Source organism: Taudactylus pleione, unplaced genomic scaffold, assembly GCF_031769625.1.
Source record: "Taudactylus pleione unplaced genomic scaffold, aTauple2 ptg000430l, whole genome shotgun sequence".
NCBI classification, from domain to species: domain Eukaryota; kingdom Metazoa; phylum Chordata; class Amphibia; order Anura; family Myobatrachidae; genus Taudactylus; species Taudactylus pleione.
Window position 1 is genome coordinate 751,339 of NW_028284832.1, and position 25,458 is coordinate 776,796.

At 46.9% G+C, this 25,458-nt stretch overlaps 1 protein-coding gene across 5 annotated transcripts in view; it reads left to right on the plus strand.

Annotated features, from left to right (window-relative positions):
• The first annotated feature begins 1,246 nt into the window (after positions 1-1,246).
• The window catches only part of ACSF3 (acyl-CoA synthetase family member 3), a 96,058-nt gene continuing 71,846 nt past the window's right edge, over positions 1,247-25,458 (plus strand). For 4 of the 5 annotated variants that reach the window (XM_088447351.1, XM_088447348.1, XM_088447353.1 and 1 more), the window contains exons 1-3: positions 1,247-1,321; positions 5,368-6,122; positions 8,397-8,552. In XM_088447351.1, the coding sequence (XP_088303477.1) occupies positions 5,484-6,122; positions 8,397-8,552 (795 nt within the window). In that variant the 5' untranslated portion in view covers positions 1,247-1,321; positions 5,368-5,483. Of the gene's footprint in view, positions 1,322-3,362; positions 3,439-5,367; positions 6,123-8,396; positions 8,553-25,458 lie in introns of those variants that run through there. The other variant, XM_088447349.1, reaches the window with a different exon arrangement.

The window sequence follows — 25,458 nt, forward strand, 5'->3', positions numbered from 1 at the left end:
AATATGGTGTAAACTACCGGTGCTAAACTCCTAAAAGCTTCTGCACAGTGCTATTAGTACATAGGACTTACAAATAAAATTATGCAGAAACTACAGTTTCTGCATAATTTTATGTAAAAAATGGCTTCATACATAGGCCCCATAGATAGATAGATATGAGATAGATAAATATGAGCAGGGCCGGTTCTCCCATTATGCATGGTACGCAGCTGCGTAGGGCATCACATAGTGGATGGCGCCTCAGCTGCGTACCATGCGGGCCGCGGGCAGTCTGTCTCTGTGACACAGCTGCACCGCTACTACTGGGGGCACTACAAGGGGGTGGCTACTACTGGGGGCACTACAAGGGGGTGGCTACTACTGGGGGCACTACAAGGGGGTGGCTACTACTGGGGGCACTACAAGGGGGTGGCTACTACTGGGGGCACTACAAGAGGGGGCTACTACTGGGGGCACTACAAGGGGTCTACTACTGGGGGCTACTACTGGGGGCACTACAAGGGGGGCTACTACTGGGGGCACTACAAGGGGGGGACCTCCACTGGGGGGACTACTACAAGGGGGGGCTACTACTAGGGGCACTATAAGGCGGGGGACCACTACTGGGGGCACTGCATGGGGGGGGGGAACTACAAGTAGGGCCACTGTTTAAAGGGCACTGCATAAAGGGTACCACTATTGGGGGCACTATATAAGGGGCTTACTACTGGTTGCACAAGGGGCACTGCACAGGGGGGACCACTACTGGGGGCACTGCATAGGGGGTACCACTACTGGGTGCACTAGATAGATAGATAGATAGATAGATAGATAGATAGATAGATAGATAGATAGATCGATCACACTCATACCATTCCATTGCAAAACGCATTAGTAAAAAGAGGTTTTATATACTTTTTCTTTCAATCCTACATTCACACGTACATTGGCAAACATGATATAAATAAGACATATTAAAAATATATCTACTTTACAATACCCAGTAACCAGAATTGTACAGCCTACAGTCATGTATTGTCATGTTTGGCAGACAGGCGCTTCTGAGTCTTTACAGGAGTTTATGTAAAAGTGAGACCCAAATGACAGATAATTTGGGGGAGAGAGTGAGAAAGCGTTAGATATTGCACCACTAGAAGGAGGAAGGCCACTTGGGAGATTATATATACTATATTGGGAATTCTGACGAGCGAGGCTGAAGTCTCGTGAATAATGCGCCGGGTATCTGCAGTCTCCAAGCGCGGCGGAACTATATGTGCCGGGTCTCTGTTTCCATGAGAGCTGTGTATCAGCGGAGCGGTCCCCCAGTGGCTGGGCTGCAAAGGTGAGGGAACTGGCAATTTTACTTAGTAGGGTATATCTGTCCCTCATCATACAGAGTATATATCTCCCTCACCATTCAGTCACTCGCTATTTACGTTTGTGGTTAACGCGCTAAAGCGTGGCATCCGCCCTAGCAGTGTCATGTTACATGATTCATGCATGTAGCCCTGTCACACCATGCACAGTGACCGTCAGTCAGTGGGAGCCATGTCCTCAAAATTCAGCCTTACCTCTCAGCTGCTTCCTACAGAAGTATAGGAACTGTCCAGGCAGTTAGCCCATACTAATTAAAAACCGTATCTGGTGTGACTGTGTTACTCCGCAGATGCACTACTTACTGTTACCAGTGTCCCGATTTTACCAAATTTGTCCCAATTGCAAGTATTAGCCATCTGCACAATAAGACTCCTTATTTTCTATTCTGGGTGTATTTCTTGCTATATCAGCTTATCATTTGAAATTATAAGTGGCTAATAATCAAAGGTAAAGCTTTTAAAATGTGACAGTAAAATAAAATGCCCCAGGTGCTGGAGGTACTGCATCACACATGATGGACGCTGGTTCACCTGCCAAGTGCAAAGCATGAAAACGTTAACGGAACCCAGGGCTGGATTGGCCACCTGGCAATTCTGGCAAACGCCAGAAGGGCTGGTGGCCTCAGGGCCGGCTCGAGGAGGGTGGAAGTGCCCCTGTCGCCGGATACATGATATTAGCTCAGGGGGAGGGAAGGGGTGTCGGCAGTGATGGGCCAGTGCCCCCGTGACTCGCGGCACGCCCCCTTAAAACTAAACACCCACGCCTAAGGCGCGCACAGGGCGGACTAACAGGGCTGATCTACAGCCCCAGTCCGTCCCTGAAGCAACCCACTGTGATAGCCACAAGCCTGATTTTCCCACACACTGCTGAAGTTCACGGAGTTTAGCATTTTATTTTCCATTTTTAGCTAACACGCGTGCACGGAAAACTGTTATGGCGCATGTGTTACACAGTGTGCACACAAAGGCGCAATTGCTATTGTGATGCACGGATCAGAAACGTTTTGGAAATGTGGTTGGCTTTTATGGGCATGGACTGGGAGGAGGCTATTTAGATGCACAGAGATGGTTTGTCTTATGGGCGTGTCATGGGAGTGTTGCAGACGTGTCGCTGATGTGGTTGCACACACAGACGCTTATTCGTTCACATTGGAGTCATACTCGGGTGGAAATCTGCGCCTACCATAGGGCTGGTGCAAGTTTTGATGGTGTGCCCGACCAGTGGCGGCCTACCAAGCTGCATTACAGCATCTAAAGATGCACATAGTGAGCACTAAACTACTATGCGTCTACAGCAAAAGACACTAAAGCAGTTGCAGCTAGGCATGGCCATCGACGATCCATAATCAATGGCCAATGTTGAATGCTTTTACCATCGATGGGGGAGAACCAGATGGTTTTCCTCCATCGATGCTAAAGCACAACCGTTTTTTGGGGGGGGTTTTTTGCAAGGTGTCGGGACACAGAGCATAGCTCTGCCCGACACCCGCCTCTGGTTCTGATTGGCCCACCGGCCAGTCAGTTAAAAAACAGGGATATACATCGGTTGTTGTAACCATCGATAGTTGGTCACCATTGATGGCTACTTGCAAAAATGTCATCGATGGTAACCAGACTGATGACAATCCCTAGTCGCAGCAGTGCAAGACTTGGAATCAGGTCCTAATTGTGCTTTGGTCAGGTTGTATTGATGGTTAATACTAAGTGGCTCAATTAACATTTCATAAGCTATTGAACCCTTGATTTAACATGATCTAAAATGGAATACAGATGTGTCCTCATACATCTACAGTAGCCTAATACACCATACGGCACGAGACGCCCAGCGCAACTGAGCCGCTCCGAGAGGAGCTGCGTACAGTCTTTTACTTTCAATTTTGTGCCTTATTCGCATTGCAGACACAGAGAAACACCACTTACAGTATATTAGAGATGCTGGGCTGCAACTTTAACCGCACAGGAATTAGTTTTAAACACGTATAAAAGTTACAGATGAAGTAGAACAGAACTTGATGTGAGAAAGAGCCGCAGACGCTGCATCCTCGCACTTCGTGTACAGAATCAGACTCATTCACGCACAGATGTACGAATGTCGCCCATCTTATTGATCAGTGTAATCTAGAAAAGTAGTTTTGTTGCTTCCAGCTTTTATTTTGTTTAATGCAAATAAGACGCACATGTTGAGCAAAAAAGACGCTTGTCTGGGACATGGGACCTCATTCAGACCCGCTCGCTAGATGCGATCGCTCGCATCCAGCGTATGCTAATTTGACAAAGTGACGGCATGGGAAGCGATCGCTCGCCAAGGCATAAGCACACTCACTTTGGCTGTGCGAGCGATCGCTCTATGTATGCAGACACCCATTAGCGTATGTAGAGACGCCCTCTAGCGCACGTCATCTCCAGGAAGTGTATTAAAACATTGGTACATCGAGGACCATCGGTAGCGATCACAGCGCTTGTGGTTGCCTTACCCTACTGCAAGCACTGTGAGGACTTCAGTGTAACAACCAGGCATGTGATGTGTACTATGACGCTGCCTGTTAATTATGCACGCCTTAAAAATGGCCTGAAAACACTCAGGCACGCCTGCGTTCACACCTCCACTCCCCCATTATTAGTGTCCTGCCCCTGTTACCACCCACAAACGGCTTCTCCTGTCACTCATTTCACTGGGCTGTCTTTGCTGGGCGAGCGAGCAGGCTGCGATCGCACAGAGTAGTTCACGCACGTGCAGACCGAAGCGTGCGCATGCGCGTTCACAAACCATCGGGCCACTTGCGAGCGCCTCTGAATGAGGTCCATGGTGCGCCGAGAGGGACTGTTTGGCGGGACTGAAGCCCAAAAACTATTATTAGAAATTTTTATATAAGAAATACTATTATTACTCCTGGGAGATATATTGTGTAATGTTATAGAAGATAGAAATGGCAGGGACTTACCTCCTAATGCCCTGTAGGGGCGGTATTCAATTAGTTTTGCATCGGCGATAAAGTTTCGCCTGCCGGAATTTTTGGCTACATCGCGTGTTTTGGTCGCAGAAACTTATCGTGCGCATCCCCGCTATTTGCCGTATTCAATTACAAACCAGGCAAAAGCGGCGAATGCGGAACAGGCGGAAAGTACTGTCAGAATAGGGGAAATCAGCCTGATCCCCCCCAAAAGATGCACTAACATAGGGGATCAATGTAGTAGTGTTCCAATAGCTCTAATAAAACTATTTGGGGTCCTGAAGTTGCAGAAAATTCTTGTTATTAGCTTCCTTGTGAAAGCGGTAAAGAATGGCAGTAAGTAGTATTTTTTAGTAAAAATAAGTAGTCCAGTCAAATTTGGGGTACTTGAAAATAGGTGCCAGCATATTTTTATATCTCTAAAGTGAGGTTTTAAAAAAACCCTTGAAAAACGCACCTGTAATCCTAAAAACACCTGACCCATCCTTGCAGACCCCTAAGAAGGCTATTTCACTAGTTTTTGTGCTTGTCCCCCCACTTTGTACTTTTTCGCCCCCAAAATGAAAGTACTTTTTTGGGGTGTTCTTATGTTTATTGGGGGGCTGTCCCAAGGGTTCTGAGTGTTTTCCCCACATTTGCACCCCAAAATAAAAATGTTGCACTTATTTTCCCCTGCTATTCTTAGGCAAATCTTTTTCGCCTATTACACTGCAGTGACTTTCCGCGCAAGCGAAACCCGCCTGGAATCCAATTTGGAGATAAGTTCCGACCACGCGAAAAGACAAATTCGGTGATATTTTCCCGCGGATAACGGCTTTTCGCTTCTAATTGAATACGGCCCTAGGTGTGATTCTAGTCTGATAAGATAAGATATGTGTTCTTAGGCTGGTTACCCACCGTCGTTAGGAAATGACTGCAACAGTCCAGGCTGCAGAAAATGGTCAGTATATATATATATATATATATATATATATATATAGATATAGATATATTATCTAGCGATACTGTATTAATGTTACAGGATTGTAACAGAAAGTGACTTTTGGCTTTTGTATTTGCAGCATGGATTCATCAGCCAATAGAATGAAACAATCTTACTTTTATCAACTGACTTTACTACTTTTGGATCTGTTCTGCTGATTGAAGCCTCTGTCCCACCTCTGAAACTTGTGGTGAAATGGCTGGTTTATACCGTCTTCTAGTATCCCAGTATAGATTACGCTGTCTTCGTCCACTTTCCTGTTCCCTTCACACACCTGTGCCTAGTCATGCCCAGCCTTGGGCTCCGGTGTTTTCTAAGGCACCAGCATTTAGTAGCAGAACGGCACTGGTTGACCATCATGGGCAGCACAGTTACCAGGATTTATATCTCAGGAGCTGTGCCCTGTCCAAAGAGATAACTCAAGTCCTGGGTAATCCTAGCAATGAGGTCCCCCCAGAAAGAGTCTCTTTCCTTTGCCCTAATGATTCCTCATATGTAGTGTGCCAGTGGGCTGCTTGGATGAGTGGTGCCATTGCAGTCCCGCTGTTTAATAGTCACCCACTGCCTGAGTTAGAGTACATCTTGCAGGACTCCCAGAGTGCGCTGGTAGTGGCAGAGGCAAGTTACACAGATGTCATACACCCTCTGGCTGAGAAGCTGGGCATCACAAAGCTCACTGTACCTAGTTCTCCAAACTGGAATCAAACTTCTAAGGCGGAAGCCCTTCATTTTGACCTGGACTGGAAAGAGAGGGGGGCTATGATTATCTATACTAGCGGGACCACAGGAAGACCAAAAGGTGTGCTCAGCACTCACTGCAATCTAAGCGCTATGGTAAGAACAAATTAGATCACATAAGAGGGCGTGCGACAGAATGGAGAAGGGCTTATACTGGAGAGGAATTGGAGATTGATGGATACAATACACCACAAGTGTTCTTGTGAATTACTTATTGATATGCAATGTATAACTATTGGTACTTTAGTAGGTCTGTCCAGCAGGGTCACTGTCCCATCACTTTGCAAAGGGCAGACATCTATAAATAAACAGTTTATGAGACCGTGGTGTTTTTCTATTTTGTATCACCAAAGGTAGGGGGTGTGCAGCAGTGCAGAATCCTAAAACTGAGTGATTGGTTTGCTGTCTCCTAGTTAACAGGAATGCTTTGAACAGATTTGGGGATACACATACAACATCTTGGTTAGTGTGACATCCATAACCGATATCATTTAAGTATCTCCTTAACTACTAAGGACTGTGGAATGTGGTTTCAAAGTGTTCATTCTAGTACCCTGCACCTGTCGCAACCCATGCAGTTCCTCTTTCCTGTCTGGGGTGTCGCTCTCTGCTCAGGTGCTTCTAGCACCCTGCACCTGTTGCAACCCACGCAGTTCCTCTTTCCTGTTTGGGGTGTCGCTCTCTGCTCCGGTGCTTCTAGCACCCTGCACCTGTTGCAACCCACGCAGTTCCTGTTTGGGGTGTCGCTCCCTGCTCTGGTGTTTCTAGCAAACATCGGTCTGTATCTTAGCAGTTTGTTGCATGTTAGCTGAGTGTGCTAGAAGCACCAGAGCAGAGAGTGACTCCCCAGGCAGGAAAGAGGAACTGCATCGGTTAGGACAGGTGCAGGGTGCTAGAATGAATACTAGTTTCATCCAGTGTTTTCTTTTTTTTTTTTTTTGTGTGTAGAGCAAATACTCCATCACTCTTTGCATTTTTAGATATATTAATGGGGTATTAACATTAAATGCAAATTGCAGTTTTCGTTTCCATTTTTGAATGTAGTTTTCTTTTGAATTTTTTTTTTTTTTTTTTAGAATTGGTTTGTTTTAGACCAAGAAAAGAAAAAAATAACAGCGCTGTGGGACACCTGCAACTGAATTGATATCAAATGGATACAATAATAATCAGTTATATCAGATGAATTGTTACCTTTTATTTGCTAAATTGTATAATACACATATAAACAACATACATCATTGGCCAATGAGACACTACTATAAAATATGCATTTTAAAATAATCAACAACAAATGATACTGTAACAATATCCTGAGTTATTTAGACAGCCCAGAGACTAAATATCAAATACCAGCTGGTAACTGATCCCTGGTAGTACTGATGATCAGCTGTGCAGACTCCTGCTGAATATCTCATATAAAATCCGAATAAAAAGATGAAAATAAAAGGGAGCTCACTTGATTCAATATTCCATTTTATATATCAATCTCCCGATTTATTAGACAAACACTGTCCAGATCTCTCCGTGACCCGCATGGAAAATTTCAAGGTTGCTCCATATATTGGTAAAATGTGAACTCTTACCACCAGCCTCCCGGTCCTACTGCCGTCTAGCAGGGACCTCTCACTCAAACTCAGTCCCGGCTTGCGGCACCCGGTAATCACCCACTTGTGTGTGGTGACCTGTGTGGTACCTTTATTGTCCCACAGTGGTGGGAGACAATTCCCCAATTCCACTGGCTCTATTTGTAGCGGTCACTCTCCACGCTGCGGCTCACCCGATGCCTCTCAGTGATGCACGGCCTTTCCGCACGGTATCCGGAGATGTCCGCGACACCCGGCGGAGGCACGATTGTACGTCATGATAGGAAGCAGACCTCTGACTTGACCGGCTCTGTCTGCAGCGTTCACTCTCCACGTCACGGCTCGTCTGGTAATTACCAGCAATACGCGGCCTCTCCACGTGGTATTCCGGGGATATATGTAATTCTCAGCCGAGGTGTATTAATGTGTCCTAATCGGATTAAAATGTCTCAGCCTCTCCGTTATTTCAGGACTGGCAATGATGGCAGAATGGTTATCCAAATAATTGTAGAAAGTCCTGCTGGACAAAGAATGTCTCAAGAACCGCTGATGTATTATATTACTTTTATTTAACATTTATTTAGGGTCTTTTTGCAGTGCCATTGGTTAAATTCTGGTTTTTGTTTTAGACCAAACTTGCTAAGGCAGCTGCTAACGTTATTTCACAGACATTATAGTTTATGAGTTAATAGTACCGTAATCGACCATTTCATTATTGAAAAAAAAAAGTATGTATTGTGTATCCTTTGTAGCGGAGGCTTTCACCTGGCTTTGTTCTTCCTCACAGGTAACTGCTCTGGTAGATGAGTGGTCGTGGACTAATGCAGATCGCATTCTGCATGTGCTGCCCCTCAACCATCTGCATGGAGTGGTCAACAAGTTGCTCTGCCCTCTGTGGGTGGGTGCCTCTTGTATCATGCTCCCCAAATTCTCCCCGGAGAAGGTAAGAAGAAGTCAGGATTGAGAAAGAGTTATACATCAGAAGATGCCCTGGAAAATGGCAAAATACCCAATTTGCTAATGGGTCATTATCAGTATTGTATAAAAGGTAACAACCCCAGCGAGTGGAGGGTAAAGGTCACATTAGTTGCGCACCCCCCCTTTATCAAGCTACAAAACCTTGCAACTTTATTCGTTAAGTGAACTATATTTTACGTACCTTCCCAGGATCTTCTCTCCCAAGAAAGAAAGATAATACGATTCATGTTTGTCATATTATGTTATTCTGACCTTTACATTATCAATACTAATGGTATTCTGAATGTTACACTGTTAGATATCCTTTTCTTACTATATATTTTGTAAGGGAAAACAAGTTTTTTTTAAAATGCTATAAGGGCCACAGGCTCACTAGATTTCTTGTTTCCTGAATGTATTTTATGCAAGCTTGATTTATTCAGCGCTGAGGACATATAAGGACAGAAGCTTTGGCTTACAGCCATTATAATTATGTATTGTAATGATCAAGTCAACAAACACACATTAGAGAAATCTTACAGTAACTTTTTGGGGCATGTTAGGGAATAAGGAACGATGGAGGAGGAATAAGTGTGAATGGAATCTAGTAATGCTCAGAACTTCTCAGTCTGGGACTTCACATTAAAATTTAAATAAAAACAAATAGACATTTTTTTTTTTTAGGAAAAAAATAACCCACTGCTATACCTTGATTGCATAAGTGTGCACACCCATAAACTAATATGGGAGTATTTTTGAATAAAGTGGCCCATACACTACCAACGGATCACAGCGTTCCTGCAATCCTGAAACCCGGCATTGCAGGATCGGTGAAATCCAACATGGAGAATTTTACAGATCCACCGACGGATCACGGATCATCAATGGTCGCCATTTCTGACCAGCGGATCGGCGTTTCCGATCCCATAGCAGGATCTGGCGATCCGTCGGTAGCTGTATGGGGGCCTTAAGTCTCCTATCAATTTCGCACACCTGGGCTTTACAATTCTATCCCACTCTACCCTGGAAACAAAGTCAAAGGTCCATCAGATAGTAAGGGGATCTCCTGTACACGGCTTGAGGTCTAGGATCTGACTGGGCCATTTCAAGACTTGCCTTGGTTGATTAGGATGTGAGCTTTGGAGCATTACCATGTTTGAAGGTGAAATTACTTTATATCTCATTAACCGATGCGAACACAGATACCAAAAAGCAAAGTAACAATTCTTAAATATAGCGAAAAAGAGACAGAAGGCCAAAGTATAAACAATAGGGGGATTAACAAGGGGAGAGGGACAGAATAAGTAGAGGGTTGTAAGGCCTAAGGGTTATATTTACTAAAGGTCGATTGTAATCTATTTGAAATCGATCAACATTGATGTTGTGTTTCTGAGGTTAAATCACACATTTACTTAAGGCTAGTACACACTGGGTTATATTACTGAGCGATTGCACGATTATGGCATCGTAATCGTGCAGTCGCTCAGTAATCGTGCACTTTTATGTCAGAAACGACCAGCGTGTTGTCACGCAGGACTCGTTCTGCCCAATCGCAGAACGGGTCCTGCGCACACGCAGATTCCCGATAATCATGAATCTGCGCTCAGCATTGCACATACGTGTAATGGTGAATCAGGCCCAGAGACCAGCAGGCTCCTTCCCAAAATAGCTTGATATTTGGAGCTACTCTATGCTGCCTAGAGCCTTTGTCTCAGCTGAAGAGAAGCAGCCACAATGCATGATGCTGCCACCACCATGTGTCACAGAAGGTATGGTGTCCTTTGGGTGATGAGCTGTGTTGTCTATGCTTTAAACTCATATCTTTTATAATTAAGGCCAAAAAGTCCAACCTTGGTCTCCTCAGACCATAAAGTGAATTTACTAAGCGACACTTTCAAAGCCGCCGCATCTTCTATGGTTTTGGACGGATGCTGGATATAATGGAGCAATAATATTAGTTCTAAAAATACGCCTGGTTTTGTGCTAATATTATTGCACCTTTAATCCAGCGCCTACAACTTGACGGCTTTGGAATAATTTTATACCCTTCTAGTGATTGGTATCTTTGAACAATGAGGTCCTGTAGATATTTGGAAAATGTCCTGCAGACCAGTGATATTCCATCAGTATGCAACCAACAAAACTGCATGGAAATCCTAAAGGAAAAGCTGATCTTAATTTGGGGTTAATCACAATCACTGCCAGTGGCAGGAGCTGTATGCTAATTACCAGTGAACATGATTTTGAATGTGATTGGTTAACTCTGAACCCAGCTGTGGCCCTATTATGAAAGAGTGTTCACATTTATACAGCCAGGGTTTAGTTGGTTTTAACAGTACCTTATTTTTCCCCAAAAAATATCAACTTGTTTTTCTCTTGAATTATGTTGGGTTAAAAGTGGAAAAGGTCTGACGCTATTTATTTTATTTGTGGCATTACATCACAAGCAGCCACAATTTCAGTAAGAGTGTATAGACTTTTTATAGCCACTGTACAGGGCCGGGAACTGAAATCTCGGGGCCCGGTACACTGATGTCTCTGGGGCCCCAACTTCTCACCACCACCCCAGATCCTGCACATCCCTTTCCTGCATGTGTGATATGTGAAGCTTGAGAATGTTAACTGAAAGATACGCCAGCCTTTACATAAAGTAATCACACTGTCTCTCTGTCACTAACGATGCAGGCTGTAGTTCTTGTCTGCCGTCTCTTGAAAGGTCTTCTTGATGACAGTGTTGTCTCAGGGGTAGGAGGGATGGTGTCTGCAGCCAGCCATCCTCAGTACTCATAACTAGGGGTGTGCACCGGCCACTTTTCGTGTTTTGTGTTTTGGTTTTGGATCTGGATCTTTCTTCGTGTTTTGGATCTGGATTGGTTTTGCCAAAACCACCCTTCCGTGTTTTGGGTTCTGGGTTTTGTGTTTTGGATCTGTATTTTTTTTTTAAAAAGCATAAAAACAGCTAAACTCACAGAATTTGTAGGTTTTTCTGCTCCTATGCTATTATTAACCTCAATAACCTTAATTTCCACTCATTTCCAGTCTATTCTGAACACCTCATACCTCACAATAGTGTTTTTATGTCCAAAAGGTTGCACCGAGGTAGCTGGATGACTATGCTAAGCGACACGAGTGGGCGGCACAAACACGTGACCCATCTAGGCGTGAAACTGCAGTGGCAGACAGGATGGCAGTTTGAAAAACTAGGCCCCAAACTGTACATAATGCAAAGAAAAAAAAGAGGTGCAAGATGGAATTGTCCTTGGGCCCTCCCACCCACCCTTATGTTGTATAAACAGGACATGCACACTTTAACAAACCAATCATTTCAGCGCCAGGGTCTGCCACACAACTGTGGCTGAAATGATTGGTTCGTTTGGGCCCCCACAAAACAAGCTGGCAATTAATCTGTCCCTGCACAAACTGGCTCTACGGAGGCAAGATGTCATCCTCATCCTCCTCATCCACCGATTCCTCACCCTCTTCAGTGTGTACATCCTCATCCTCACAGAGTATTAATTCGTCCCTGCTGGAACCACAGGTCCCTCTGTACGTTCTGGAGGCTGGTCTCCCTGGAAGAGTTGATAATTCATTTTATGAACATCATCTTCTCCACATTTTGTGGAAGCAACCTCCTACGCCTTTCGCTGACAAGGTTCCCGGCTGCACTAAACACTCTTTCGGAGTACACACTGGAGGGGGGGCAACTCAGGTAAAATAGAGCCAGTTTGTACAGGGACCTCCAAATTGCTTCTTTTTCCTGCCAGTACAGGTACGGACTGTCTGACATGCCTACTTGGATGCTGTCACCGATGTAATCCTTTAACAGACAGACGCACGCTTGTCGCTGCTGCTTTGAGGATTCAAGTGCGGCTACAGCCCACACAATTCACAAAGACAGAAAAAAAAAAGAATATTTTTATTGTTTGTGGAGCACACTTTGAGGGTTACACCACCCTTTAACAGACAGACGCACGCTTGTCGCTGCTGCTTTGAGGATGCAAGTGCGGCTACAGCCCACACAATTCACAAAGACAGAAAAAAGAAGAAGAATATTTTAATTGTTTGTGTAGAACACTTTGAGGTGTCACCACCCTTTAACAGACAGACGCACGCTTGTCGCTGCTGCTTTAAGGATGCAGGTGCGGCTACAGCCCACACATTTCACAAAGACCAAAAAAAAAAGAACAATATTTTAATTGTTTGTGTAGAACACTTTGAGGTGTCACCACCCTTTAACAGACAGACGCACGCTTGTCGCTGCTGCTTTAAGGATGCAGGTGCGGCTACAGCCCACACAATTCACATAGACAGAAAAAAAAAGAACAATATTTTAATTGTTTGTGTAGCACACTTTGAGGGTGTCACCACCCTTTAACAGACAGACGCACGCTTGTCGCTGCTGCTTTAAGGATGCAGGTGCGGCTACATCGCACACAAGTCACAAACACATTAAAAAAATAGTTTTTTATTTTTTGGAGCACTTTGAGAGTTACACCACCCTTTAACAGACAGACGCACGCTTGTCGCTGCTGCTTTAAGGATGCAGGTGCGGCTACAGCCCACACATTTCACAAAGACCGAAAAAAAAGAACAATATTTTAATTGTTTGTGTAGAACACTTTGAGGGTGTCACCACCCTTTAACAGACAGACGCACGCTTGTCGCTGCTGCTTTAAGGATGCAGGTGCGGCTACAGCCCACACATTTCACAAAGACCGAAAAAAAAAGAACAATATTTTAATTGTTTGTGTAGAACACTTTGAGGGTGTCACCACCCTTTAACAGACAGACGCACGCTTGTCGCTGCTGCTTTAAGGATGCAGGTGCGGCTACAGCCCACACATTTCACAAAGACCAAAAAAAAAAGAACAATATTTTAATTGTTTGTGTAGCACACTTTGAGGGTGTCACCACCCTTTAACAGACAGATGCACGCTTGTCGCTGCTGCTTTAAGGATGCAGGTGCGGCTACAGCTCACACAATTCACAAAGACAGAAAAAAAAAGAACAATATTTTAATTGTTTGTGTAGCACACTTTGAGGGTGTCACCACCCTTTAACAGACAGACGCACGCTTGTCGCTGCTGCTTTAAGGATGCAGGTGCGGCTACAGCCCACACATTTCACAAAGACCAAAAAAAAAAGAACAATATTTTAATTGTTTGTGTAGCACACTTTGAGGGTGTCACCACCCTTTAACAGACAGACGCACGCTTGTCGCTGCTGCTTTAAGGATGCAGGTGCGGCTACAGCCCACACAATTCACAAAGACAGAAAAAAAAAGAACAATATTTTAATTGTTTGTGTAGCACACTTTGAGGGTGTCACCACCCTTTAACAGACAGACGCACGCTTGTCGCTGCTGCTTTGAGGATGCAGGTGGAATCTAGACGGGATTTGGAACCGAGGACACACTACCTCCATCAATTGTCTAAATCCCACTGCACTAATGTCGGATACCGGACGCACGTCTAACACCAACATAGCAGTCAAGGCCTCAGTTATACGTTTTGCTTCAGGATGACTGCTGTCGTACTTCATCCTCATCGCTAGGGACTGTTGGAGGGTCAATTGTTTAGTAAAAGTAGTGATGTTCCTACTTCCTCTCTGGGATGATGAACAACTCCCAGCAGCAGCAACAGCACTAGGAGGAAGTGGTTCTTGATCTTTCCCTATTTTATTTTTATCGGAGAAAGTTTGGTCCTCCATTTATGTTATATTGATATATATACGTGCGGCTAAAGCGCACACAAACACAGAAAATATTATTCTATTTTTGCTGGAGAGTAGTGCACTTTGTGGGTTACACCACCCTTTAAGAAATGAGCCAGCCGGCTCTTTACTTATGGGACACAGGCGCACGCTTGGCGCTGCTCCTTTGTTGATGCACGTGCAGCCACAGTGCACACAATTCACAAACACAGAAAATAATTTTTTTTTTGGTTTGGACTGGAGTGTACTTTCGGGGGTTACAGCACCCTTAACGGTCAAGCCAGCCGGCCCTTTACTTATGACACAGGCGCACGCTTGGCACTACTTTGTTGATGCACGTGCGGCTACTGCGCACACAATTCACAAACACAGAAAATAATTTTTTTTTTGGTTTGGACTGGAGTGTACTTTCGGGGGTTACAGCACCCTTAACGGTCAAGCCAGCCGGCCCTTTACTTATGACACAGGCGCACGCTTGGCACTACTTTGTTGATGCACGTGCGGCTACTGCGCACACAATTCACAAACACAGAAAATTATTTTTTTTTTGGTTTGGACTGGAGTGTACTTTCGGGGGTTACAGCACCCTTAACGGTCAAGCCAGCCGGCCCTTTACTTATGACACAGGCGCACGCTTGGCACTACTTTGTTGATGCACGTGCGGCTACTGCGCACACAATTCACAAACACAGAAAATAATTTTTTTTTTGGTTTGGACTGGAGTGTACTTTCGGGGGTTACAGCACCCTTAACGGTCAAGCCAGCCGGCCCTTTACTTATGACACAGGCGCACGCTTGGCACTACTTTGTTGATGCACGTGCGGCTACTGCGCACACAATTCACAAACACAGAAAATAATTTTTTTTTTGGTTTGGACTGGAGTGTACTTTCGGGGGTTACAGCACCCTTAACGGTCAAGCCAGCCGGCCCTTTACTTATGACACAGGCGCACGCTTGGCACTACTTTGTTGATGCACGTGCGGCTACTGCGCACACAATTCACAAACACAGAAAATAATTTTTTTTTTGGTTTGGACTGGAGTGTACTTTCGGGGGTTACAGCACCCTTAACGGTCAAGCCAGCCGGCCCTTTACTTATGACACAGGCGCACGCTTGGCACTACTTTGTTGATGCACGTGCGGCTACTGCGCACACAATTCACAAACACAGAAAATTATATTTTTTTTGGTTTGGACTGTAGTGTACTTTCGGGGGTTACAGCACCCTTAACGGTCAAGCCAGCCGGCCCTTTACTTATGACACAGGCGCACGCTTGGCACTACTTTGTTGATGCATGTGCGGCTACTGCGCACACAATTCACAAACACAGAAAATAATTTTTTTTTTGGTTTGGACTGGAGTGTACTTTCGGGGGTTACAGCACCCTTAACGGTCAAGCCAGCCGGCCCTTTACTTATGACACAGGCGCACGCTTGGCACTACTTTGTTGATGCACGTGCGGCTACTGCGCACACAATTCACAAACACAGAAAATAATTTTTTTTTTGGTTTGGACTGGAGTGTACTTTCGGGGGTTACAGCACCCTTAACGGTCAAGCCAGCCGGCCCTTTACTTATGACACAGGCGCACGCTTGGCACTACTTTGTTGATGCACGTGCGGCTACTGCGCACACAATTCACAAACACAGAAAATTATTTTTTTTTTGGTTTGGACTGGAGTGTACTTTCGGGGGTTACAGCACCCTTAACGGTCAAGCCAGCCGGCCCTTTACTTATGACACAGGCGCACGCTTGGCACTACTTTGTTGATGCACGTGCGGCTACTGCGCACACAATTCACAAACACAGAAAATAATTTTTTTTTTGGTTTGGACTGGAGTGTACTTTCGGGGGTTACAGCACCCTTAACGGTCAAGCCAGCCGGCCCTTTACTTATGACACAGGCGCACGCTTGGCACTACTTTGTTGATGCACGTGCGGCTACTGCGCACACAATTCACAAACACAGAAAATAATTTTTTTTTTGGTTTGGACTGGAGTGTACTTTCGGGGGTTACAGCACCCTTAACGGTCAAGCCAGCCGGCCCTTTACTTATGACACAGGCGCACGCTTGGCACTACTTTGTTGATGCACGTGCGGCTACTGCGCACACAATTCACAAACACAGAAAATAATTTTTTTTTTGGTTTGGACTGGAGTGTACTTTCGGGGGTTACAGCACCCTTAACGGTCAAGCCAGCCGGCCCTTTACTTATGACACAGGCGCACGCTTGGCACTACTTTGTTGATGCACGTGCGGCTACCGCGCACACAATTCACAAACACAGAAAATCATTTTTTTTTGGTTTGGACTGGAGTGTACTTTCGGGGGTTACAGCACCCTTTAACGGTCAAGCCAGCCGGCCCTTTACTTATGACACAGGCGCACGCTTGGCACTACTTTGTTGATGCACGTGCGGCTACTGCGCACACAATTCACAAACACAGAAAATATATTATTTTTTTAGCACTTGGGGGGAGCACCCCTGATGGACAGAGCACCCCCTGGACAACACTGCAGCACTCCTTTAGGACTGGGACACTGCACAGGACTTTGGAGTGGACACAGCCCCTATGGAGAACTGACTGCACAACACAGTCCAGCCAGCCCCTATGGACTTTGAAGTAGTGGACACAGCCCCTATTAACAACAGCAGCACAGCACAACACAGCCAGCCCTTATGGACTTTGAAGTAGTGGACAACAGCAGCACTACACTACACTACACTACACAGCCCTAACTCCCACCCTCCCTCTTCACTGTCCACAGCCGAGTGAGAAAATGGCGCCGACGTGGGTACCTTATATAGGATCCAAAACCCGCGAGACTCGGAAGGCGGGATGATGACGTTTTGCCTCGATTTCAGATCCGAGTCAGGCGGGAAAAGTCGAGCCTGATTCGGATCGGACTCGGATCGGGGGGGCTCGGGGGGGTTCGGATTTCAGAAATCCGAACCCGCTCACCCCTACTCATAACCTTCCTCAAATTCAGCCTCTCGTCACCATCCTTAGCCCAGAAGCCCCCACCACCTTCCTCCGTTCCCAGTCCTCATCACCTATTGTCCCAGCCCCATCAACCTTCCTCTGTCCCCTTCACCTTCCTCCGTCCCTAGCCCCCATCACCTTTCTCTGCACCATAATCTTCCTCTACCCCCTTCACCTCTCTCCATCCCCAGCCCCATCACCTTCCTCTGCCCCCAGCCCGTATCACCTTCTAGCCCCAGCATCTTCCTCTGCCCCTTCGTCTTCCTCCATCCCTAGCCCCATCACCACCTCTGCCCCCAGCCCATGTGACCTTCACCATCACCTTCCTCTGCCCCATCACCTTGCTCTGCCCCCAGCCCGTATCACCTTCTAGTCCCAGCATCTTCCTCTGCCCCTTCGTCTTCCTCCATCCCCAGCCCCATCACCACCTCTGCCCCCAGCCCATGTCACCTTCACCATCACCTTGCTCTGCCCCCATCACCTTGCTATGCCCCCATCACCTTGCTCTGCCCCCAGCCCCCATCACCTTGCTCTGTCCCCAGCCCATCTCACCTTCCTCTGCCCCCAGCCCATGTCTCCTTCTGCCCCCAGCCCCCATCACCTTCCTATGCCCCTTCATCTTTCTCTATGCCCAGCCCCCATCACCTTCCGCTGCCCCCAGCCCCTATCAGCTTCCTACTTCTTCCATCCCCAGCACCTATTCCTCAGGCTGTACCATCCGGGGATTTATCCACTTCCACTTCTATACCCGCAGTGGCACTGCCTATCTGACGTGCGGCGATGTGACCTATGATGTCATGCCGCCACGTTGCTCAACTAAGGGTCAGGCCCAGCCCGGGCCGCAGCTGAGTCACCCAGAAGAGCTCAGTTCTGCTCGGGCCAGGCTACAGGGGACTAGGGGCTGGGCGGCCGCTATGGGTCCCGGCGGCTGGAACAAAGACCGCCGACCATGGCCCCATTTTGTGCCACTGCCCGCCCGGTCCTCGGGGGCCTGGTACAGAAGTCCCCTTAGTCCCCCCCTGTCGCCAGGCCTGCCACTGTATATTGTTTAGCTCTGCGTGAACACCTATCTCTCTGTACAATATGTGCATTCGCTTTAATTTTCTAAAATATAAATTGATAACCTTTAGTAGCCCATCTACTGTCTCTGCTAAAATTTTAATCCCTGTTCACAAGAATGCAGGGAATTTGGGACAATGGGCCCGATTCAGATCCACACGCAATGCTGATATTTACGCAGTTTGAGCGATTGTTGGCCATTGTGCATGCGTTAAAGCCGACCTGCGCACGTGCAACGATTGTTTTGAGATCATGCACACACAGAGGATTCACTCTCAAAGTGAGTTACAGGAAGTCAGCATTTGGGGAAGGTAACGGGAGGGTGTATAGAAAAACACAGGCATGTGGGACCATTTAAATACTGTTTTGAGGGCGTGCATAAATTAGCTGCTGCGTCCTATGCCTGCGGCACCTTAGACTTACTCAGAGGGCTGATAGCCGCCTGATCTGCGTTAGATGTTTCAGATGTTTCCAGTTTTGTGTGTGAGATGCTTTCAGTGGTTGTCTCTAAGCCCTGATTGGCGGGAGACTCGTTAGCATATTTTAGCAATTGCGATCATGAGATATTTCAGCTGCGATGGCATTCGCGAGCGGATCTGAATGTGGTCCAATGTCACCAAATGTGAGTGGCGGTGCCGGCTGCTTGATGATATCACCAACACATTACTTGGTACGCTAGGGCTTACTTAGTATCCTAGAAATTATTTCGACCTGTGTATGTTTCAGTAAGTACTTGTAACAGGAAGCAGTCGGGAAACCGACGGACGAAATCCCGACCGACGGCTTCCCGACTGTCTAATCCTGGCAAGTGTCTAATGACAGGCGTCATTAGACCCTTGCCGGGAGCCCGACACCTGGCTTACCATTCGAAGTTAAGTTGGGCGCAGACAGCCCCGGGGGAGGGGGGAGGCATGTGAAAATATAAAGATCCCTAGCCACACCGATGTCCTTTTCCCTGGCCTCCAATAACCCGGGTTATTGCAGGGTTAACCCGGGTAGCTTCTTGGTGTAAAAGGGGACAGGGTTGGATTACCAGGTCGAATTACCTGGCAATCCAACCCAGGTAACTTGCAGGATTTAACATGGGAATGACCCGTGAAACCCTGCAGTGTAAATGGCGCGATCCGGGTCACGATGACTCGGATCGTACCACATGCATGCCGATTGGCCAGCTTCAGTGGCACTTGGAGATGACGTCCTCCACTACAATGCCGGAAAAGTCGGGTCACCGCAGACCCGGCTCCGGTGTGAACGGCGCCAACTCAGGAATATCCTGGGTCGGCGCCTGGGAAATTCCGGGTCTGATCCGGATTGGAACTCTGTTCCAACCTCCGGCTCAGACCCCGAATTTAGGTATAAAAGCAGTATTACGTTCATTTGTAATAATAATGGCTGATCTAGAGATGAACGCAATTTACGTCTAAAATGCAAACATAAATTGCGTCCCTAATAAATCCTCAATTTGCAGAGCTGCAGGTATATTAAGATTTCCTCCCCTCTGCATGGATAGTGAAATGCATATTTTGTAGTAAGCCTTTAGCACAGTGATTCCCAACCTCGGTCCTCAAGGCACACTAACAGTCCTGGTTTTAGTGATATCCATGCTTAAGCACAGATGGTTAAATCAAAATACCTACTAATTAAGTCACCTGTGCTCAACTATGGCTATCCTTAAAATCTGGACTGTTAGTGTGCCTTGAGGACCGTGGTTGGGAACCCCTGCTTTAGCATATGAAGTGCCAGCAGTGTATCAGTACTATGTAATACAGTGGGGATTTCCTATAGTCATGCTAGTGGAATTATTCTGTAAAATACATGGTCAGGATTTTTCATTTTGTGGTTTTTTGATTTTTCTGGTGTGATATCATAGAGAATTTATCTAGACTCTAGAACAACAAATAAATTACATAGGAAAGTTTAAAGTAATATATAAAATAATATCCTCCACAAATAAGCGTTGTTTATGATGTAAAGAACGAGTCTCCACATAAAGGATGTGTGGATTATCACAAATTTGAATTGGCAGTGACTGTACAGCAAACACAAATAGTAACGGAAGAGTTAGAAGACAGCCATATAGTGCACCCCATAAGCATTGAGAGCTGGAGGGGGAACGGCGGGTGACAGGAGACGGAGACCCATATGTCAAACACAAGCTGAGGAATAAGCATAAACAGAACTAATAACGGTAATAAAGTTATAGCCAAAACCCCATCTCTGTGGCAATTAATAAAGATGATTTAGGGATCAAATGCTGTGTGTAAATCAAAACATAACAGCATTGAGGGAATTATCTCCTGGGTGGCAGCCTGTGTCCGGTGGGTCACTGTGCACGGATTGTCTGTGGCCTGTCCCTAATAATGAGGGCAACCATGCATTCAGAATATCTATGAGAATTTTAGCTGTCGTATTATCTATACTAATGGCATAGGCCTAAAAAGATTACAACCAGTATGGTTATGTTTTGCGGTTTACAGGCTAGGATTCTGAGGTTCTACCTGTTTTTAATAACTCTTTGAAACATTTAATTAGACAGTAGCACTACATGGTTTTTTTTTTGTTTGTTTGTTTTTTGGGGGGGGGGTGGAGCAGGGGGTGTGTTATGTTTAGGCATTGAATTGTAGTGTTCATTCTAGCACCCTGCACCTGTCACATCCTGTGCAGTTCCTCTTTCCGGCCTGGGGTGTCGCTCTCCACACTGGCGCTCCTAGCACACTCTGGTCTGTATATAAGAGGTTTGTTGCATTAGCTGAGTGTGCTAGAAGCACCAGAGCAGAGAGTGACCCCCCCAGGCAGGAAAGAGGAACTGCATGGGTTGTGACAGGTGCAGGGTACCAGAATGAACACTAGACTTGTATTCATGATCTCCTTCCCTGTTATTTCTGTATCTTGGACATCTATCTGTCATTAAAGGTAGAATTGAAATGGAACCCAAAACACATCATGGTGACGAGTAATGGCCAATAAGAGCTAAAAGAATTGACCCTGTAGTGAGTCTGAATTCCAGGTACAGCTTGTACTATAGATTCATAATATACAGTATGTTACATATTAGAGCGACATTAATCGTTATATAGACAATTTAAATAATTTAATGCTCATCACACAGAGAAAACAATAACACTTTGACTCTGCGTTCACTGCACCAATCCAATCTTTCCATGTCATGAACCTGTTTTTTTTTTCTTTTTTCCCCGAAGGGATTTATCTATGCAGACACGAGCCTAAATTCTCTGTAATGCAATATGCATTGAAATTGTTCTACCAATTAAATGTTTTAGACTGCACTTGACCTGAGAGACGGCCGTTCCATGTAGATTTGGCCGTGCTGCCTAAGACACAGTTCGCAGATTTTCCGCCTTTCGTCTTCTGGTCTGGCTGCGTTGAATGAAAAGGCTGCTCCGCGGTTTTGATGTCTCTCTCAGCTGCAGTAAGGCACGATATTGCTTGCAGTGTTTTGGAGAGAATTGTTCTGGGGCAGCGGTGTGAGGAGCAAGGAGAAGGCTTGGGGGGGAGGCGGAGGAGGCTATAAAGGACTCATGGGAATGCGAAGCCTGGAGTTCTGTGCAAGAGCACTGAGGGCGTCTGTGTGCTCAGGCTAAGAGAGATTCACCTTTAATCAGTCCACGCTCCTTTCCCCTGTGAAGGCTTCTGCTCATGGCACAGTGTAGGCACGGGGAGGCCTGTCAGGCTACGAATCACATAAATCAGTGTAGTGAGAGGGGGGGTAATGTGGGGCAAGGTTGTTTTTTTTTTTTTAATGCAACAAATAGACCAAACTATCATTTGCATATATCTTTCCAGGTGAAACAGGTGGAGTCATGTGACCGTTATAGGTATCCCCACCTTTGCAGATTTGTCTGCAGAATAATCCGCCTAGTCTGTTGCAATTAACCATTTCTCGACCAGGTATCCATCCACTTATCACGAAGTGCTAATACTGTATATATAATGGATGCGGTGCATATCTACTACCTGGGAACATATTCCACTTGAGCTATCCCATTAGAAAATCTAAAAAGAATCATTATTTGCACAAGCCAGCAGGGTCCACGGAGTAGGCTCTCAGTATGGGTAAAGTAACAAAGTGATCCATTATCTTAAAAAAAAAAAAAAAAGTGACAAGAAAAAAATAATTCAGTCCCTCCCTGGGAAATGTTTTTATCTATAAATAAAATATACAGTATTTTTTTTTTCTAATACATGCCTTGTATTGCGCTGTTCCCAAATTTTGTTGCCTAAAAGGGTTCTCTTATAGTAGGGTAGACAATGTACAGTAGGTCCATACTTGGATATATGCCTTCAAAAACCATTGGACAACAGTTTTATAAGGAAATAAATGGCAGGGTAAGGTTTTGTATCATGGCTACGCAGAACAATGGCTGTGCTTGTACGTCTTAGCAATAATGTTGATTAATTAATTTGCATACTAATATACAGTACAGTATTTCCTAATAATGATCACCCTATAATTACCTGATGTATATAGTATATTTCTACTTCAGGGTCCATAGGGTATCCACAGGATACCTTGGGTATAGGTGTGACGTCAGTCGCAGGGCACCAAAGAGTTAAGCTTTCAGCCTCCCAGGATGCACTAGGTCCCCCTCCTATACCCCGCCCCCGGGCCAAGGCACCTCAGTTTAGTTTGGTGCCCGGCCGGAGTCGGGTGCACCTGTTGGAGTGGGGGCTAGAAGAGCCCCTGAAGCTTTTTCTTCATGCAGCTGTGGCTGCACATCTGGATGAACAGCATGGACAGTCAGTCCTGACGTCCATGCTGTCTTCCCTACACCCCGCCGGTACCAGAACGCCGGTACTGATCCGGGGATGCTGGTGGGCGTCTGGGGTCACAGCTAGCGGTGACCCCAGATGTTCTGGACCATGGCCGGATTCAAGGGGGACAGAGGTAAGCAGCGGGGTTCCGCGGTGGGTCCCCGCTGATCACATGGTCCTAAGTCCCCAGGCAGGGGGCTCCCTGGGGACTGGCTGCAGCGTGGAGCCAGGCGACCAACCTGCGCTTCCACTACCCCCTGGGACAGCGGACCGCAGCAGAGCGGTAGCGCTGCGGCGTCCCAGGGGTTAAATGCATGCCAGGGGAGCGCGCCTTCCCTGTCTCACAGCCGGCGCCTCCCCCGCTGCACACAGCCCTCTCTGCACTGTGCTGACTGGTCCTGTGTCAGCGCTCCTCCCCCAGGCCAGCTTCTCTCTGCTCCTCGGCGGCCATCTTCTCTGCAACGCATGGTGAACGCTGCTGGAAGTCTGGAAGGAAGCATCGTGGTCTGGGTCCCCCCGCATACCTCTCCTCCGCTGTGGCTCAGGTCTGTGTATGCAGCGCTGTGTCCTACCAGGCCCTGTGTCTGTGTAGTTGAGTGATCAGCGCTGTTAGTGCAGGAATTGTTATTTCTCTGCATTGTATGTGACTGTGCTAGCGCTGCCTGTAACTTTTCTTCTCTAAACTGTCAGCTTTATTACTGTCCCTGTTCTTTCTGCTAAAGCCCTTGCGGTGCGGTGCTGCAGGGTGGTCTCTCGCCTATTTAATACTTAATTGGTGAGAGAGGTCACATACGTGGTGCCATCATGTCTGAAAGTGATTTTCCCCTCCGGCTACAGTGTACCACGTGCAAAGTACCGTTAGCGGAGGGGGAGGGTAGCGCGGAGGGCCTTTGCCGGCAGTGTTTGTCCATGGCGCGGCCTATTACGGTTACAGCACCGGTACAGGAGCCGCCCTGGGCTTGTTTCGCTCAGGCGTTAACAGCTTTAGTGGGCCAGTTAGCTCCGCAGCCCGCGTTTACTCCGATGGGTTTGTCCCAGCAGTCTGTGGTGTCGTCACCCATGCAGGGGTTCCCACGACAATTGGTGGTACCCCACAGTCTCCCTATTTCCCCGCTCCCGGGTTCTCAGGAGCCAGCGTGGGTTAACTCCCTGACGAGTTCTGTACAGCACTTGTCGGATGTGTTGCAAGGGGAGTCTGTGATGCGGCCTCATAAAAGGCCGGTGGCGTCTCTGTCCGCTCCTTATGAGGATGACGAAGGGACGTCTGATGATGGGGAGATTCTGGATCCTTACGATCAGGAACCTTTCCATACTAAGGACGCTGATGCTAAGTCCAAAGTATATATTCCTGGACTTATTCGGGCGGTCCGCACAGCCTTGGTGATTGAGGACGAAGTTCCCCCAGCGGCTAAATCTAAGTATGCCTTTTTCAAAGATGTGAAGGGCGATGCCACAGTCTTTCCTCTTTCGGGTCAGTTGGTGGACCATTTAGAGGAGGCGTGGAAACAACCTGGCAAAAGATACCAGCCGCAGAGACGCCTGGCGGTGGCTTATCCGTTCGCGGATAATTATTTTGCTAAGTGTGAATCCCCTCCACAGGTGGATTCTCACGTGACCCGTCTTGTCCGTAGTGCCACATTGCCGATGCCATCCATGTCCTCCCTTAAGGATGCTACGGACCGCAAGGTAGAAATCTGCCTGAAGTCTGCTTATTCCCTTGCAGGGGGGGCAGCACGGCCGGCTATGGCCATTTGCTGGGTTGCCAGAGCTATGGAGCGCTGGGCGGATTCATTAGAGGCTTCTTTTGAATCCGACTGTCCGGCCGAACAGGCGGAGTTGATTGGCAATCTCCGTGATTCGGCCACCTACATCAACGAGGCGGCTCTAGACATTAGTACTCTGGTGTCTAGAATTTCTTCAGCAGCGGTAGCTGCTCGTCGCACCTTGTGGCTGCGATCCTGGAAGGCGGACGCAGATCCAAGAAAGGTCTGGAAGCGTTGCCGTTTACCGGAGAAGTTCTCTTCGGTCCGGATCTGGATAAGATTGTGGCCACGCTGGCGGCAGCCAAATCTGCTTGTCTCCCGTCGGCCGCTGCTCCTTCTGGTTCTGGACCATCGTCCTTTCGGTCATCTAGGGCCCAGGGCAGGCCCAAACCACAGTCGTTTCCTCGACAGGCTGGCCCTAAGAAATCGGTCAAGCCCCGGAAACAGGCATGGAGTACCAGACGTCCGGCCCCCAAGCCAGATGACAAGCCTGCGGCCTGACGGTCCGGGTCTCCCCTTGGGGGATCCCAGGGTGGGAGGCCGCCTGCTGCAGTTCTCCCGGTGTTGGTCGTTCACTACGACAGACACTTGGGTTC